At 49.5% G+C, this 17,346-nt stretch overlaps 1 protein-coding gene across 1 annotated transcript in view; it reads right to left on the bottom strand.

The window, feature by feature from the left end:
• LOC135394819 (uncharacterized) overlaps window positions 1-17,346 on the bottom strand; it is a 38,197-nt gene that overhangs the window by 15,863 nt on the left and 4,988 nt on the right. The window contains exon 7 of the mRNA XM_064625829.1: window positions 1-17,346. This exon is cut by the window's left edge and continues 11,121 nt beyond it. Within this exon, the coding sequence (XP_064481899.1) occupies window positions 1-17,346 (17,346 nt within the window).

Raw genomic sequence — 17,346 nt, 5'->3', positions numbered from 1 at the left:
CTCGATTTCTGTTGAACGTGCCTCGAGCGTGTCTCTCGCTTGTAGTGTTTCTCCAACGGAGACTAGTGGTTGAATTTCAGCCTCCTCAGCGGTTTCAACTACAGGAATTATTTCTTCGACATCAGTCGTTGCCCTGTGATCTTCAGCAACTTGAGGCACTGTTTCAGCAGGGACTAGCGGTTGAACGTCAAGTTCTCTGGTGATCTTTGTCACTTCCGCCATCTTCGGTTCCACTTCTGTAACGGGTGTCTCCAGCATTTCAATCACTGGGAGGGTAGCTTCGATAGGCACTAGCGGTTGGACTTCTTGTTCCTTGGCGATCTCTGACACCTCCGCAATCTTTAGCTCGGTTATTTCTGTAGAGGGTGCCGTTGGCATTCTGGCCTCTCGCAATGTTTCTTCAGCAGGGGCTTCTACTACCACTGTCTCATCAGCTTTTTGTACCTGTATTTGCTGTGGCCTTTCCGCCTCAACTAGACTAGCCTTTTCTAGTTCCTGAACTTGGCCAGTTGTCTCACCGGTGGCAAGCGGTGTTAGTAAAGCGTCAGGCACCGCTCGGCGTTTTGTCACGTCAACTTGGCCTTCGGCTTCATACACAGCTTTTTCAGACACAGGAACCGGTAGCTCGCTGACTACCGCGGGAGTAAGCTCACGCGTTTCGATTTCCTTGTGTTTTTCTTCAACGGCAACAAGTGTCTCTTTCGAATCTGGTATTTTGACATGCCTCACTTCTTCGACATCGACAATAGGTTTTCTGCACACCTCTACAGGAGTCTTGTGATCCGTAAGTGTGTCTGGTACACCTGTTAGCCCCTGTGTAACGGCGACCAGGGCGCCTTCGGTTGCCTCGGCAGTCTTAGATGTCTTATCAACCAATACTAGGTCTGACGGAAGTTCTTTCTCTACGACCTGAGGCTCCGCGACATATGTCATTTGCAGCGATGATACAACGTCATGTCCCTCTTCACTTACCAACGGTTCTGCTTCTTTCGCGCCTTCAGCGCCTTTGTAGGCTTCTAGGTCACTACGAACAGCTCCCAGAGGAACCTCGGCTTTTGGTTTAACTTCGTGCTTCATGTCGACTTCCAGAATTTCTTCCTGTGCTGCAGCTCTAATTTCGCCAGCGTCAACTTTACGAGCTCCCTCAGCAGGGCGGAAAAATTGTTGAATATTCAGCGAATGTTTCTTCTCCCCTTTTAGTGTATCCACATGCTTTGACTTTGTAATCTGAACTCTAGCAACTTTTATTGTTTCGTCGGGCTCTCGATGTTCTCCAACGGAGACTGGAGGACGAGGAACCTTCAGGTAGGGCTCCTGATCAGCTTTCGGTGCATTGTCTTCCCTTTCCTCGGGCACCTCCTCAAACGGAACTTGCACCGATGTCTGGGAAGCCTTAGAACCTCCTCCCCCCCTAAAGGGAATGTCTTCTGAATTTTCTGATTTTTCATAGCGCCTACGTTTTGTCCTTTGATACCGTCGCCGTTGATTATCTTCGATGGAATCTATTATCTCAGTGATTGTTGAGTCGATCCGAGTCGTGGAAGTCCGTTCATACGGAATTCCAGGTGGTATTTTAAACATTTGATCTTTATCTGGCCATTTTCTTTTTCCCCTGCTACGACCGAATTCTCTTGAAGCGCTGTCAAAGACGTCTTCTTTTGCACTTGGCGGAGCCTTAGGAGACGTTTTACGGTTTTCAGGCTCGTCGGGTACCTTGGCTTCCATAGGCAGTATTCCCTCTGGCGCTTCGGTGACCGCAGACACTGTAACGGATTCAACATAAACATCCATGGGGATGCATGAAATGGCCTCAGTGCCAGGTTCAACAGAAATAGACCTCGACATATCTTCAACTGCTGTAACAATTTCATGCTGCGCTCCTGTCAGCTCCTTCGTTTGTGGAACGGGAGTCAATTCCGAAGGTTCAGTTCTATGTTCTACTCCCTCGTGTGGCTGGACTTCCAAGGCGCTGAACTGCTGTGGTCTTTTATCTTCGATCGGAAGTAATCCGGGAGGGTACATTTTAGCCGATTCAGATTCTTCTGTTCCCTTGCATTCACTGTCTCGTGGGACTGTGCTTTCCGGAGACTCCGTTATGTCCGTCATTGGCGGAGTTTCCACGCTAGCTAGTGTTCTTCGAGACCCTCGAAGGGTTACATGGACAGCTACATGCAGGCTGGGTGCTGCGGGTTCTTTGGCTGTCTTTCCCTCTGCTGCATGACTCGGCAGGAGTTGCAACGCTTCCTCGGAGTCCTGTATGCTCGAACGTTTGGTTTCGGTAAGGACATATAGCGGAGCTGTCCCAATTTCTGCAGGTCCTTCTGACAACTTGGATATTTGCTTCTCGCGAGGTACGACACTTTCTGGCATCTCGGTGGTCTCGGTTGTTCTGAAGCATTCCACCGACAGTTCAGTTTCCGTGTCTGTTTTTTGCGGAGCTTCGTCTTTGAGGACTTGCGCCATTGTCTGCTCAATGTGCTTCAACTTCGTAGATCCCTTGGCTGCTGCTTCTTTTCCGGGAAACGAGTCTTCCGACGTTGCAATTACACTAAGGTCCATGAGGTTTCTAGATACGTTCCGTGCTTCCTGTGCTGTTTTACGTTCAGTAGCATCAGGGGTTCGGCAAAGCGTTTCATCCACAGATTTTAGTTCCTCAGACGCTATTGTTCCTGTCTTTTCTTGTGACGACATTCCATCGCTTGTGACACGGTATTCTGCCGACGTCGACAAAGAAAGTTTGGAAACATCGCCTTCTTGTTCATTCTCATCAGCGACATAAAATTGATTGCGTTTCGTTCCTCCAGTGGGTATCTTCCTCTCCAGTGATAGCGTTACGTCATTGACTGACTGTGTGACGTCACTCTCTGGTCCTTCGGTTTTCTCAGCATTAAACTGGAGAGGTAATGGAAATGACGTCATTTCGAATGATTCTCGTTCACTGAACAACTTCAGTTTCTCCAGTTGGGATGGGATTATATCAATCGGTACCTCAGAAGCTGAAGTCTCTGCAACGTCTACCGCTGGCTGTTGAAGTGGAACTTTCGAAACAGGTTCATTCAGGGCGTTCCGCTGCCGTTTCGGCGCTTCGTTGAAAAGCTCGGCTCCTGCAGTGACACTCACCGGCGAGGTTTCTGAAGCAGACTCTGAGATATGTTGGCTTTCACCTCGACTTTCTGCTGCTAGAGCCTGAGACGGCTGCCTTTCAACGAGTGCTTGTTCTCCGGATACATTGTAGTCCTCCATGCGGCGTTCGGCCGACGTTTCACAGACGGCATGATTAGTGCCATGTTCATCTGGCCCAGCTGGGACAGGCGAATGTCTGTTCAGCGATAGCTTTTTTAGTTCACTGGCATAACCTCGCACTCGTTCAAGTTCGAAAAGCTGGGAAACCGGCTCTGCTAGCTTTTCAAGCGAATATCTTTTACCTTCTGCTTCAACTGGTACATTATGTTCGATAATTTCTTGTTCTCTGAATTCCACGAGTTCTCCTGTAGGCATAGCTGGTTCAGTTTGAACTACACATCTCTGCGGTGCAACCTCAGGCACTTCAACGGAAATGCCGACAGGATGCGTTATGCGGCCAACAATTTCCACTCTCGAAGGTTCTGGGGCTTCATCGATGTCTTGGTGAAAAGTGCCTTCGATAATTTCAGTAACTTGAGCCGCTTCCACTGGTTCCTCTACCTGCACGCTTCCTTTACCCTCACGCAGAACATCGAATGGTGATGCGACGAGCTCCATTTCTTCTACTCTGGGTGACTCCACCAGTTCCTGTGTAGGCGCAGCTAATTCGTCTAGTTTTTCAACGACCCACGTTGTTGGTGCTACGGGAGCTTCATCTATTGTCTTATCAACGACTTCCGGTCCTGTGGGTTGTGCGGTTTGCTCGATGTCTTGTCCGCGCGCAACTATGTCAGCAACTTGAGGCGCTCCAATCAGCCCTTGAGAGAATTCCGCCGCTATCTTACGCTCATATTCAACAGGCAAATGAGACGGTGGCATCTCAACATGATCCACTTCGCCGGACCTACTAGTTCTTGTCAGTTCTCGTGTAGGAGTAGCTGGTTCATATAGATTTTCAACGGAAAACGTGGCCTCAGGTGCGTTGACAGCAGTGCCGACAACGGGTACGTGGTATGACTCCGCCTCGACTATTTCCAGTTTGGAGCGTTCTCTGGCATCCTCGACGTTTTGTTGGCAAGAATGTTCTACGATATCATAAACCTGTACTACGTCGACATGTTCCGCTTGCTTTTCGCTCGGAGCACTCGATGCACCCTCTATTACGTGCACTTCGTTCACTTGAGTCGTAGCGGGAAATTCCAGAACACCGACTTCAATTGGGACTTCGATTTGGGACTGGGGATTTTCGATATCTGATACATTAGATGCCTCGTTTGCAGCTTCAGAAACCAGTAGCAACCCCTCAGCACTAATTAATTCTTCGTTAACTTCCGTCGTATCCTCCAGCAATTTGGCAAACTCACCACCTGCGCTCGCTTCTGTTTCCCACAAAATATCTCTTCCATCTTCCACCCTTACTACCTCACCCGTTGTGTCTTGCGGCAACGCCGTCACTTTTTCTGCCCGTGGAAAAATTGCCACAGCACCAGCGGCAAGAGTTGTGACCGCTTCAGGCTTCACTTCAGGTATGGGTTCCATGAAATGGGATGCTTCAAAAGGTTCACTGCTCAACTGCCCCTCTCCCGACGGCGTTCTCTGGCGCTGGATCGTAGTAGGAGTTATGACCTCCAAATAGCCTTCATTGTTTTGAACATCACTCTTGCTTACTGCCTTTCGTTGGAACAGTTTGCCCTCTCGGGTTTTGCTCTGGTCGGACAGCGATTGAACAGACTGAATCTTGTCCGACATAAGGCTGCGCAAAGGCTCTTCGGGTATAATAGGCATCTTGCGGTCCAGGGACAGAATGTCACTGGCGTTCTTCTCCACAATAATTTCGGTGTAAGACCTTGTTTCCGTTAAGACTTTTGTCTCGGATATGTGCTTCTTGGTTATTTTTTCATTCGGGTAATAGTATATTTCTTCCGTCTCCGACATCATTACAGAATTTTCCACGTTCTTAATTTCCTTGATGGACTTACTCGTAGACGGATCTACCGGTTTCCTCAAGTCGACAACGGTTTCAGGATCAACAGGGACGCGGTTGACAGGAACGGTCACAAATTCCAAGGACTCGGCGGGACGTATAATTTCGAGAGAAAGTTTTGGTCGATCTACCTTTACAACAGTTTCGTCGCTTCTAAACTGCTCCGTAGAATCGTGTGCCGATGGTGGTAGACCATGTGGTGTCGGTTTCTCTGGACAATCATCGGATATCACTGTCGGTTTCTGAAATTTTGGATGATGTCCAGCATCATCTTCCCCACCTCCGTCATTCTCCTCTTCATCGTCATCCTGTTGTCCTTCCTGTTGCTTGAGCTTCCGAATTTTGGTGACTGCTATCGAATCTTTGCGGCCAAGCCGCGCCATGAGGCTCGCGGCCGTTTGGTACGCGTCATCTTCTTCTTCTTCTTCGCAAAAGTATTCGGGTTTAGGAGCTTCATGAACCTCGTTCGTCGATAGAAATTCCAATTTCGTCGCTTTACTCGGTTCTTCGTTGTCTCCCGCGGCAACTTCCTGCGCCTCGCCCGGCGTATTAGAAGTTGAACCCTCGTCTGAGTCCGAGGCGTACTCGTCGGTGACTCTGATGGTCACGATCTGATTCTTTTTGGGAGTTCTGGCTTTGGTCTCTGACCCCAAGCTACTTGTGCTTAGGCGTTCGCGACTCAGGGCGGACTTTAGGGGCTTGGGAGAGTCGGTCCCGTTCTGAGTATCCGGCTCTTCCGCGATTGACGTTGAAGACTGGGGGAGGTTTGCCTGAGAATCGTAAGATTCGATAGTTTCTTCCTCCCGCTTGTTACGTATCTCCTCCTTGGTCGTTATTTCCAAGTGGGAGTCATTTTCTTCGAGGCCGGTGTTTTGATCGAACATTTTCTTGACGCTTTCTTTTCTCTCAAGTGTACTTGTAGTCACTGTTTCCTGGAGTATTTTCTTTTTGATAACTTTAATCGGTGTACCTGACGCGATCTGTGCGACGGATGCATCTGGACCCGGTGCGCCCGCTAGCGTGGTATTTGGAGTTCGTGCATCCGACGCTAGAGGTTTCTCTGTTGGCAGAGTTTGCTGATCTCCGTGGTGCTCAGAATGCGTATCTGTAGCGGTGACGCCAGTTGTAGATTGCACCGACGAACTAAGCTTATCTAACGTAGCGCGAAACGTTTCCGCTTCCGTTCCAGATCTGTCGTTTTTGCTGCCCGTCGCAGAAGCCTTTCTCGTGGGTTGCGTTTGAGACGCCAGATCTGACGTAACTACGAACGACTCGTTCTCCAGATCGTGAAGCGTAGTCGCTGATCTCGTGAAGCTGGTTTCGATAATAGTGCTGGCTTCTTTCGCGCTCCGGTTCGAACCATCATCAGTGATTGTGACCTCACGCCTTTTCATGTACAGCGGTGTTGATCGGGACTCTGCGTGAGCTGTGACAGATTTCAAATCCCCATCTTTGCTGCTCTCCTCGGAGGCCTTGTTTTCGTCCTGATAATCGGCGAATACAGTGGAAAACATGATTTCTTGCGGTAAATTTGTCTTATCCTTTTTGAGGGCCTCTCCTACAATTACGGAGGGATGCTGCTTATCCACGCTGTCACTGGTGCTTACACGAAACACCTGTATCGACTTTTCGGGAACTATCACCGAGCGACTTAATATTTCCAGGGCATGACGTAACCTGTCCTCGTACTTGTCAATGCGTGCGAAGTTTTGGTCAATAGCTTTCAAACGCTTTTCGCATGACTCTCTCTCACGTGCTTCGTTTAGCAATTTCCTCTGCAGTCCTACATCTCGCATCTTCCCTTTGATCAGTTCCACTTTCTTGGACACTTCGTACTCCGTAACGTTATCCAAGTTGGGCACTTCATCTTCACTGAAACTGTCTAACAAGGAATCTCTTTTACTGGGAATATCTTGTGGCGCCAGACGAGTCGATGGCCGGACACCGCCAGTGCGTGGTTCCTCTTTCTCTGCAGCTTTGTTCGTAGACTTGTCTTGCGATCCTAGCACCACCCATGCTTCGAGGTCTTTAGCTGTTACCACAGACTTCTCAGTTACCACCTCAACAGAGTGGCACACGCCTTCTGCGAAAATACGTGTCCGTAGCAAAGGAGGCAGCTTCGAGCCGCCAGCTCTACGTCCTGATCTTGTGCGCTTACGCTTCACGGCTCGATTCTTCACTGGTGGAGTATTTGAACCCGAGGATTCTTTCATACTGCTTTCCTCTTCGTCGTCCACAGGAGCCGTTGCTTGGCTCTTCTGCACTGGTTTGCGACCTCTTTTCGGCTCCTTAGTGACAGTCTCATCAGCTTCTTCTATGATAGCACCTTCAAGTCTTCCACGTGTTACATTCTCCTCCACTAACTCGACAGAATGGGTTGGAGTCGATGCGGTTATCCTCGTCTTCTGCAAAAGATACTGTCCTTTCTGGCTCGCCGTCGTGTGGAGAGGTCGACACCCTGCTACGTCGGACCTTTCAGCTTTGCTGTGAGCCGTGGTTAAGCTGGCTGTTTTCTGCATGTAGGCTGATACCGGCACTTCACCAGCTTTAAAAGGCAAGAAGGAATCTGACTTTCTCCTACTCTCCCGTTCACTAGGCTTTGCATCAGGTTGCTTCTCCTCTGGTTTTCCAAAAGCATAACTCTTTTTCTTCATCGGTTCTGTGCCATCTTCAACTAGTGATGGATTCTGCACAGAAACTTCTGCAACCTCAATCATAATTTGGCTACCTACGCCTTGAGTCACGCGCTCTTCGGAGATCTGAGATGGCGCAGTTTTCATTCCCTCCGATGTGTCTGTTTGAACTTCGAATTCTTCCGAGGCACCCTCCTGAGTGAATGCTCGTAAGAGAACCCTTGCTGAAGCCTCATGGGCTGACATTGCACCCGGCGACACCATTTTGCGCTCGTATTTTTGTATCGCGCTGATCTTGCTGTGGGATACTGTTCCGACAGGAAGCTTATGAACTGGTCTCGCAAGTTCTTCCACTTTCTCTTTTTCTTCTGTCTGAGTACCTTCCGAGATACCAGGACCAGTTCCTTCAGCAATGTGGGGCTCAGCTCGTTCAGGTCGCACAAGTACTGGCGGCGGTGTTAGTTGTTCGCGTTCCAAAAACGATGCATCGATGCCTTCTTCTGGGCGTTTTTCACGTTCTGAGACCTCAAACTCCGTGCTTTCTTTTCTGACATCAGTCGCCTGCAAAGGCGTTACTCTTGTGCTGTCTTCCGGTTTATGTGCTATGTGTTCAGGCTGTTCGCTTCCCTGGCGTTCTTCTGTTCTTTGTAAGGGGACCTTGTCTTGCCCCGGAGTAGCAATCTTCCGACGTCCTTTCGCCTTTCGACGTGCGTCCTCCTCATCCTTCGTCACCTGGGTCTGTATCTCTGCGGGCTCATGAGGTGGTACCTTAAGTTCCAACTCGCTAGGTTCTTTCTCCCTTCCCCCAGCCTTTAGTTCGGAAGTAGGTTTCGACAACGTCCTGTGCATGGACTTCATATCTTCCGCTACCTGTAGCTTATGGTCTTCGCGTTCCTCCAATTCGCTTGGCACCTGCTCTTTGCTCTCTTCATGCTCAAATGACTGCGCCTCTGTACTCTCTTCAGGGTGCTCTCCTCTTTTGGGGGGCAGGCTTTCTTCAGATTTCTTCCACTCATATGATATGGCTTCAGTGAGTTCACCAGGTTCAAATGAATACAGTTGTTCTGTGCTCTCATCCAGTTTCTCTTTTTGTAGCGGAATATCTCCTGGTATGGATTTCTCTTCTACGGCCTTACCCAGTTGTTCCTTGCTTTCTTCCGGCTCAAATGAGTAGAGCTCCGTACTCTCTTCAATCTGCTTTCCTGGTTTTTCCGGCGCAACTTGTTTCTTTTCCTGTGGAAGACTTTCCGTGCGTTCGGCCGTTACGAATGTTTTTTCCTTAGAGGCGTCATCAAAAGCTTCGTACTGCTCCGCATGCTTGTCTGGTTCTCGTGGTATTAATTCTCTACTTCCTTCTTGCTCAAACGAATACAGTTCCGAGCTTACTTCGGCCGGTGCATCATGCTTTCTAGTCATAACTTCGACGCTTTCTCTTGGTGTCTGAGTTACAAGATCCGGTTGTTCTGTCTGAGCGTCAGGTTCAAGACTCAGCAAGTCTTTGCTTTCTTCCCGCTCGAAAGAGTATAATTCAGTGCTCTCTTCTGGCTGTATTTCTTTCGGCAAAGCGTCTGCTTGTTTTGCAAGTATTCCCGGAGTGGTGTAATCCGGTTCACGTGCAGCCTGGCCTGTACGGTCCTCGGGCTCACGGCTTTCCAATTCCTTGCTCTCTTCCTGTTCGAAGGAATATAGTTCTGTGCTTTCTTCAGGTTGCTTTTCTAATTTTGAAGAATATATTTCTGATCTTTCTTTGTGTTCCGGAGGCGGCTCGAATGCCGCCTTTTCGGAAAATATGGTAACCTCTGCAGCTTCATATGGCACAAGTTCAGTGCTTTCGTGACGCACTGGTAGTTCGACCGGTGATTCAGGTTGCAACTTCGTTGCAAGCGGAGCTACTTCCTCTGTCACCCTTACAGGGGGAGGCGTAGTTTCTGGTGACACACTCCGCTTGAGAGCTTCTGCCTCTTCTGCAAGTTTGGGAGGAACTCCAATGACCTCTGCTACTTCATATGGAACTAACGCAGTGCTTTCCTCATATTTCGCGAATGCCTCCGTTGGTTCTTCCAGCTTCGCCTTCGCTTTAGTAGGTACCGTTCCTGTCGCTTTTACAGGTGGATGCTCAATTTCTGGTGGTGTTTTCTCTTCAATCACCTCAGTTGCCTCGGTAAGTTCGTATGGCACTGGTTCAAAGCTTTCTTTTTGCTCCGGCAATTTCTTTTCTGCTTCTTCCGGCTTTATTTTCGGCGATGGAGGTTCTACTACTTCTGTCACTGCTACTTGTGGTACTGCGAGTTCTGCCGAAGGTTCCTGCTCAGTGGTTTCTTCACGTGCTGGCACCTTTTTGGCTGGTTCTACATGCACCACCTCTGGCCTAGGTTGAGCAAGTGTTTCTCCACCGACTGTTTCTGTCGCTGTTACGGGTGTTAACGCATGTTCTGATAGTACGCGCTGTTCGATCATTTCTGCTACCTCTGCGGGTTCATATGGTACTAGTTCGGAACTTTCTTTGTGTTCTGGCACTTCTTTGCTTGGTTCTTCCAGTTTTATGCCGGATATGAGATGTTCTACTGTTTCCGTCACTGTTACAGGCGGTAGTGAAATGTCACCCAGGGCCTTTTGCGCGGTTTCCGCTTCAACGCGTTCCAGCTGAACGGTTTCTTCGAGTGTTGGCACCTCCTTCGCTGGTTCCTCTTGCACTGCCTCAGGCGCGGGTGAAGCTACTTCTTCTGTCAATTTTGTTGGTAGTAACGGATGTTCTGATGGTATCTGCTGTTCTATCGTTTCTGCTACCTCTGCGGGTTCATATGGCACTAGTTCAGAACTTTCTTTGTGTTCTGGCACTTCTTTGCTTGGTTCTTCCAGTTTTATGCCGGATATGAGATGTTCTACTGTTTCCATCACTGTTACAGGCGGTAGTGAAATGTCACCCAGGGCCTTTTGCGCGGTTTCCGCTTCAACGCGTTCCAGCTGAACGGTTTCTTCGAGTGTTGGCACCTCCTTCACTGGTTCCTCTTGCACTACCTCAGGCGCGGGTGAAGCTACTACTTCTGTCAATTTTGTGGGTAGTAACGGATGTTCTGATGGTATCTGCTGTTCTATCGTTTCTGCTACCTCTGCGGGTTCATATGGCACTAGTTCAGAACTTTCTTTATGCTCTGGCAATTCCTTGGATGGCTCTCCACGTTTAATTTCTGATATGAGAGGTTCTACTGTTTCTGTCGCTGTTACAGACGGTAGTGTAATATCAACCGGGGCCCTTTGCGTAGTGGTCTCTGTTACTTCAGCGCGCTCTAGCTGAACGGTTTCTTCATGTGCTGGTATCTGTTTCGTTGGTTCCTCTTGCACTACGTCCGACGTGAGTGGAGCAACTACGTCTGTCACTGTTACGGGAAGCACCGGATGCTCTGATGGTCTCTGCTGTACGATCGTTTCTGCTACCTCTGCGGGTTCATATGGTACTAGTTCTGAACTTTCTTTGTGCTCTGGCAATTCCTTGGTTGGTTGTTCCAGTTTTATTTCTGATATGAGAGGTTCTACTGTTTCTGTCACTGTTACAGACGGTAGTGTAATATCAACCGGGACCCTTTGAGTGGTGCTCTCTGTTACTTCAGCGCGCTCTAGCTGAACGGTTTCTTCATGTGCTGGTATCTGTTTCGTTGGTTCTCCTTCCACTACGTCCGACGTGAGTGGACCAACTTCTTCTGTCACTGTTACGGGCAGCACCGGATGCTCTGATGGTCTCTGCTTTACGATCGTTTCTGCTACCTCTGAGGGTTCATATGGTACTAGTTCTGAACTTTCTTTGTGTTCTGGCAATTCCTTGGTTGGTTGTTCCAGTTTTATTTCTGATATGAGAGGTTCTACCGTTTCTGTCACTGTTACAGACGGTAGTGTAATATCAACTGGGGCCCTTTGAGTGGTGCTCTCTGTTGCTTCAGCGCGCTCTGGCTGAACGGTTTCTTCATGTGCTGGTACCTGCTTCGTTGGTTCCTCTTCCACTACGCCCGACGTGAGTGGACCAACTTCTTCTGTCACTGTTACGGGCAGCACCGGATGCTCTGATGGTCTCTGCTGTACGATCGTTTCTGCTACCTCTGCGGGTTCATATGGTACTAGTTCTGAACTTTCTTTATGCTCTGGCAATTCCTTGGTTGGTTGTTCCAGTTTTATTTCTGATATGAGAGGTTCTACTGTTTCTGTCACTGTTACAGACGGTAGTGTAATATCAACCGGGACCCTTTGAGTGGTGCTCTCTGTTACTTCAGCGCGCTCTAGCTCAACGGTTTCTTCATGTGCTGGTATCTGTTTCATTGGTTCCTCTTCCACTACGTCCGACGTGAGTGGAGCAACTTCTTCTGTCACCTTTATGGGCAGTAATGGATGTTCGGATAGTACCTTTTGTTCTATCGTTTCTGCTACTTCCGCGGGTTCATAGGGTACTAGTTCTGAACTTTCTTTGTGCTCTGGCAATTCCTTGGTTGGTTGTTCCAGTTTTATTTCTGATATGGGAGGTTCTGCTGTTTCTGTCACTGGTACAGACGGTAGTGTAATATCAACCGGGGCCCTTTGAGTGGTGCTCTCTGTTACTTCAGCGCGCTCTAGCTGAACGGTTTCTTCATGTGCTGGTATCTGTTTCGTTGGTTCCTCTTCCACTACGTCCGACGTGAGTGGACCAACCTCTTCTGTCACTGTTACGGGAAGCACCGGATGCTCTGATGGTCTCTGCTGTACGATCGTTTCTGCTACCTCTGCGGGTTCATATGGTACTAGTTCTGAACTTTCTTTGTGCTCTGGCAATTCTTTGGTTGGTTGCTTCAGTTTTATTTCTGATATGAGAGGTTCTACTGTTTCTGTCACTGTTAGGGGTAGCACCGGATGCTCTGATGGTCTCTGCAGTACGATCGTTTCTGCTACCTCTGCGGGTTCATATGGTACTAGTTCTGAACTTTCTTTGTGCTCTGGCAATTCCTTGGTTGGTTGTTCCAGTTCTATTTCTGATATGATAGGTTCTACTGTTTCTGTCACTGTTACAGACGGTAGTGTAATATCAACTGCGGCCCTTTGAGTGGTGCTCTCTGTTGCTTCAGCGCGCTCTGGCTGAACGGTTTCTTCATGTGCTGGTATCTGCTTCGTTGGTTCCTCTTCCACTACGTCCGACGTGAGTGGACCAACTTCTTCTGTCACCTTTATGGGTAGTAATGGATGTTCGGATAGTACCTTTTGTTCTATCGTTTCTGCTACCTCCGCGGGTTCATAGGGTACTAGTTCAAAACTTTCTTTGTGCTCTGGCAATTCTTTGCTTGGTTCTTTCAGTTTTATTTCTGATATGAGAGGTTCTACTGTTTCGGTCACTGTTGCAGGTGGTAGCGTACTATCAATGTAGTGTGTATCAACTGGGGCCTTTTGGACTGTGGTCTGCGCTACGACAGCGCGTTCCAGCTGAACGGTTTCTTCGTGTGCTGATACCTGTTTCGTTTGTTCCTTTTGCAGTTCCTCCGGCGCGGACGGAGTAACTTCTTCGGTCACTGTTATAGGCGGTATTGGAAGCTCTGATGACGCTTGCCGTTCGGTGATTTCTCTTACCTCTGCAAGCTCATACGGTACTAGTTCAGTGCTTTCTTGGTGGTCTGGCAATTTCTTGCTTGAGTCTTCCGGCTTCCTTTCCAGCGTTGGGGCTTCTGCCATCTTTGCCACTGTTACTGGTGGTAACGTGACTTCGGCCGCAGGTTTCTCCTCGGTAGTTTCTGTCACTGTTGCATGTTCCAACTGAACGGTGGCTTCACGTGTTGGCTCCTCTAGGGCTGCCTCTGGAATGGGTATTGATTTCTCTCCGATTGTTTCTGCTACCTCTGCAATTTTGTATGGAACCAATGCAAAACGTTCCTTATCCTCTGGTAATTCTTTGCTTGCTTCTTCCGGTTTCATTTCCGGCGTTAGTGTTGTTAGTTCTGGCGAGGCGACCTTAGCTGGCTCTTTCTCCTCGGAGATTTCTAACGCTCCTGCACGCTTCAGTTCAGTTGGTTCCTCGTGCTCTGGCAATTCTTCCATTGGTTGTTCCATCTCGGCCTCAGGTTTGGGGTGTGTTACCCTTTCTGTTGCTGCTATAGGCGGCAGCGGCGATTCTGATTGTATTTTTTCCTCGATGCTTTCTGTTACCGCTGCAGGTTCATATAGTACTAGATCAGAGCCTTCTTTGTATTCTGGTAAACCATCGATTGGTTCTTCAAGCACCATCGCAGCCTTGGCAGGTGCTACTTCTTCGATTACTAGTGGGCGCTCAGTTTCCGACGGCGTTTCCTGCTCGACGGCTTCTGGAACCACTGCAAGTTCATTAGGTGCAAGTTCCAATTTTTCTTTGTCTTCCGGCAACGTTTTCATTGACTCTTCCAACTTGACCGCCACCGTAGGAGCACGTTCATCTTCTGTTACTGTTGTAGGTGACGGTGCTTTGGTGTATCCTATTTCTTCGTGCACTTCACGCTCCGGCGATTCCTTCATTGCCTTCTTCAGCTCTGTCTTGGGTACCGGAGGTACTTCCTCTTCTCTCGATGATACGGGATGTACCGAAATCGCAGGCGGTACTGTCAGCTCCGCGGTTTCTGCCACTGCTGCAGGTTCATAAGGGACCAATTCACCGATTCCTTCTTGCTCAGGCGTCCTCTGCACTGGTTCTTCGTGCTTAACCTCCGTACTAAGAGGAGCGGTACCTTCTGCCATTGTTTCAGACGGAGGTGTAGCTTCTGGACGCGGCTTCTGCTGGACAGTCTCCGTTATCTCTGCCAGTGCGTGGGGCTCCAGTTCCAAGACCTCTGCGTGTTCTGGTGCCTGCTTCATCGGTTCCTCCGTCGCAAGTGGCGCCACCTCTTCCGTTACCGGTGCTTCCGGATGTTCTTCCACGAACCCGGCCAATATTACGTCCGGAAGTTGACCGCCTGCAGTTTCCGCTTTAGCCCGAGAAACTGCCATTTCTGTGGGCAGTCCTTCGTGCGGTAACTGTTCGCTACCAGGAGCTGATGCAGCTATGCTGGATTTTTCCCGCTTTAAAACGTCGGCTTCAGTATCCAGAGGTGGTAATGTTAACGCCAGTACTTTTAGCAGTCCTTCACCCGCATCTTCCTCAATCTCGCGTACTACTATGTTCGTACTTGCGAACAGCTCTGGCTGCGCTTCGGTTAACGTTTCTACTGCAGGCTCCAATGGTTCAAGCTCTTCAAGCGCTGGCTTGATATCCTCTTTCTGCAATGTTTCGGTAAACAGCCCTTCCACGTTAATTCTTTCATGCCCTTCCACGGGCGTAACTTCGCTGGGCATTTCTTTATCATGCGTAGCTTCCACCATTGTCCTCTCCTGGTATGGAACAATCTCCGTGCACGCAATACGAGCCTCTTCTTCGGTAGGAGGTTGCTGTGCATGTTTGTCAAGTGTTACGTCCACAACGTCTCCAGGCTTTCGAGGAGTCACTTGCCTGGATTCATCGCCTTCGACGCCGAGGATTTCTGTGGATTCGCGCAGGACCAGCCATCCCCGCGACTCTACGTCGACAGGTTGTTTTCTCGCTTTCGCTGGGGGCGCAGCTTCACTCGAAATGCTTTGGGAAACAGGCGCGAACATGTCACTCTCTGTGGCTTCGCTAACTGGTATTGCAGTACGTTCGGCGGCGTCTTCCAGCGCAAGTCGTGGTGTAACCAGCGACGTTTCAAAATCGTATTTAACAGCGTCCTCACTTTCTATTGTGTGCGATGTTACGTCAGGCTGCTTTATCTGCGGCAGAGTAAGAGAGTCGGAAACATCGCCCTTCTTTTCTATGACTCGTTCCCCTCTTTGTACCGATGCTTCAGTTTTGTCCGGGCGGCTACTGGTATCGTAGGAATCGAGGCATGCTCCCGGCACAGGTAGTTCTGTGCCAGTAAGGGAGCGGGAAGGAAGGGTGAGGCTACGCGGCACCTTCGTTTCGTCGCGTAGCGCCTTCGAATCAGACAGACTGAACTCCTGCGTGGATTCCAGTTTGCTGGTACCTTCAATACTTGCACGTCTTTCGAGTAGAACCGGTTCGACGCTGGCAACGACAGCCGCGAGTTCTACTGCCCCTTCAATGGCTTTGGCAAGAGCTTCGGTAATCTCGGCACTCGGTCGCAGTTCCTCTTCTCCAGTTTCAGAAGAGCGGTCTTGAGTCTCTTGCAAAGTCATCTCGGTATCGGGCCCGGCGTAAGAACCTAAGATCCTATCGATCGTTTCCCCTGATAGAGTCGGCTTGGGTGGAATCCATTCGTGTGTGTCCATCGCGGATGACGACGAAGTTTCAGCAGGCGGCTGTGCGGACAATTCAGTCACGGAAGAATGCCGAGATGAATGTTCTGCCGGAAAAATTAGCGGTTCCTTTACGGGGTAGCTCGTGGTGCTTCTGCCACTTGCCCAGACATCCGTTGTCGTTGACCGTTCCATTTCCGGAACTTGCATTCTAAAATGGCTTTCGAAGGTACCCCCAGTGCTTCGTGTTTCGAGCATTGCATACGCTTCTATGACATGTTTTCCTTCGATGCCTTCTGCAGAACCAACAGATCTTCCGTGGGCAACCATGGAAATTGGTTGTATGGGACTTGACGGCTTCGACGCCTCAGCAGGCATAGTCAACTTCGAGTCGAAGAATGACTTATTGTCGGACACCACAGTCTTGTAGTCGGACACATCTGAACTCTCCTCAGACAACGCAATTGACAGCGATTTCTCTTGTCCAGCAGGCTGTGCTTTGCTGTCCATCTGTGACGTGTCCGTTTCCGGTAACGGAGGAACGCTGAGCGACGGAACCCAGATAGTCTCTGTGCGAGATTCCGGTTCAATAGGAAGACTATATATCGATACTGAAGATATGCTTAAGGCTTTCTGTGGTTCCGAGGCTGAGGATTCTGCGCGATCCGACAGGGCACCCACCTCTCCAACGGACACCGTAGAAGGCCTAGTGGAAGGTGCGGCAGCGGACGATGTGTCGGAACCGCGTGAAATGGCCTCTACGTGATCAGCACTAGCGACTTCGCCGAATGAATACTGTGATGATGCATAGCTGGCGGCTAGGACAACCGGCGGGCTGCCCTCTGCTTTCTCTTTGACTAAAGCCGTGCATTCCACAGTGACATTGCCTACTTTGTTGCTACTTCGACTGGCTTCGGAATAGTTTTCGTAATCAGAAAGCTGAACAGGATGCGTTGCGCCCTCGAGATTTCTGACGCTGGAAGTCCCCGTCGCATCAAAATCTTTCGACACAACATTTCCGTCTCGAACCATCCCGGGCCTCTTGGGACGCCTAACCCTTCGAAAGATTTTTACCTCTTCAGTGCGAGATTGAGTGATCCTCTTCTCCTTCATTTCCTCCTCGATTACTGATCCTGATTTATCCGACGATGGTACGAGACTAGTTGCGCGTTGAAATTCTATCCCAGGAAGGACCTGGAAACACTTGCTCGTGTCCCGTGGCTTACGTGCTTCTCTTGCGCTTCGAATGCTGGACACGGTGTCTGCCCCGGACTGGTCGGACACCATACTCATTCTGTCGCCAGGCGGCAGAAGTCCGCTGGAGAACGACAAGGCATCTTCGTTCTCGGCTGTCACTGAGAT

This window comes from Ornithodoros turicata, chromosome 5, assembly GCF_037126465.1.
Source record: "Ornithodoros turicata isolate Travis chromosome 5, ASM3712646v1, whole genome shotgun sequence".
Taxonomy (NCBI): domain Eukaryota; kingdom Metazoa; phylum Arthropoda; class Arachnida; order Ixodida; family Argasidae; genus Ornithodoros; species Ornithodoros turicata.
Note: the sequence above shows the minus strand (reverse complement) of the source record. Positions and strands in the feature narration are given on the sequence as shown.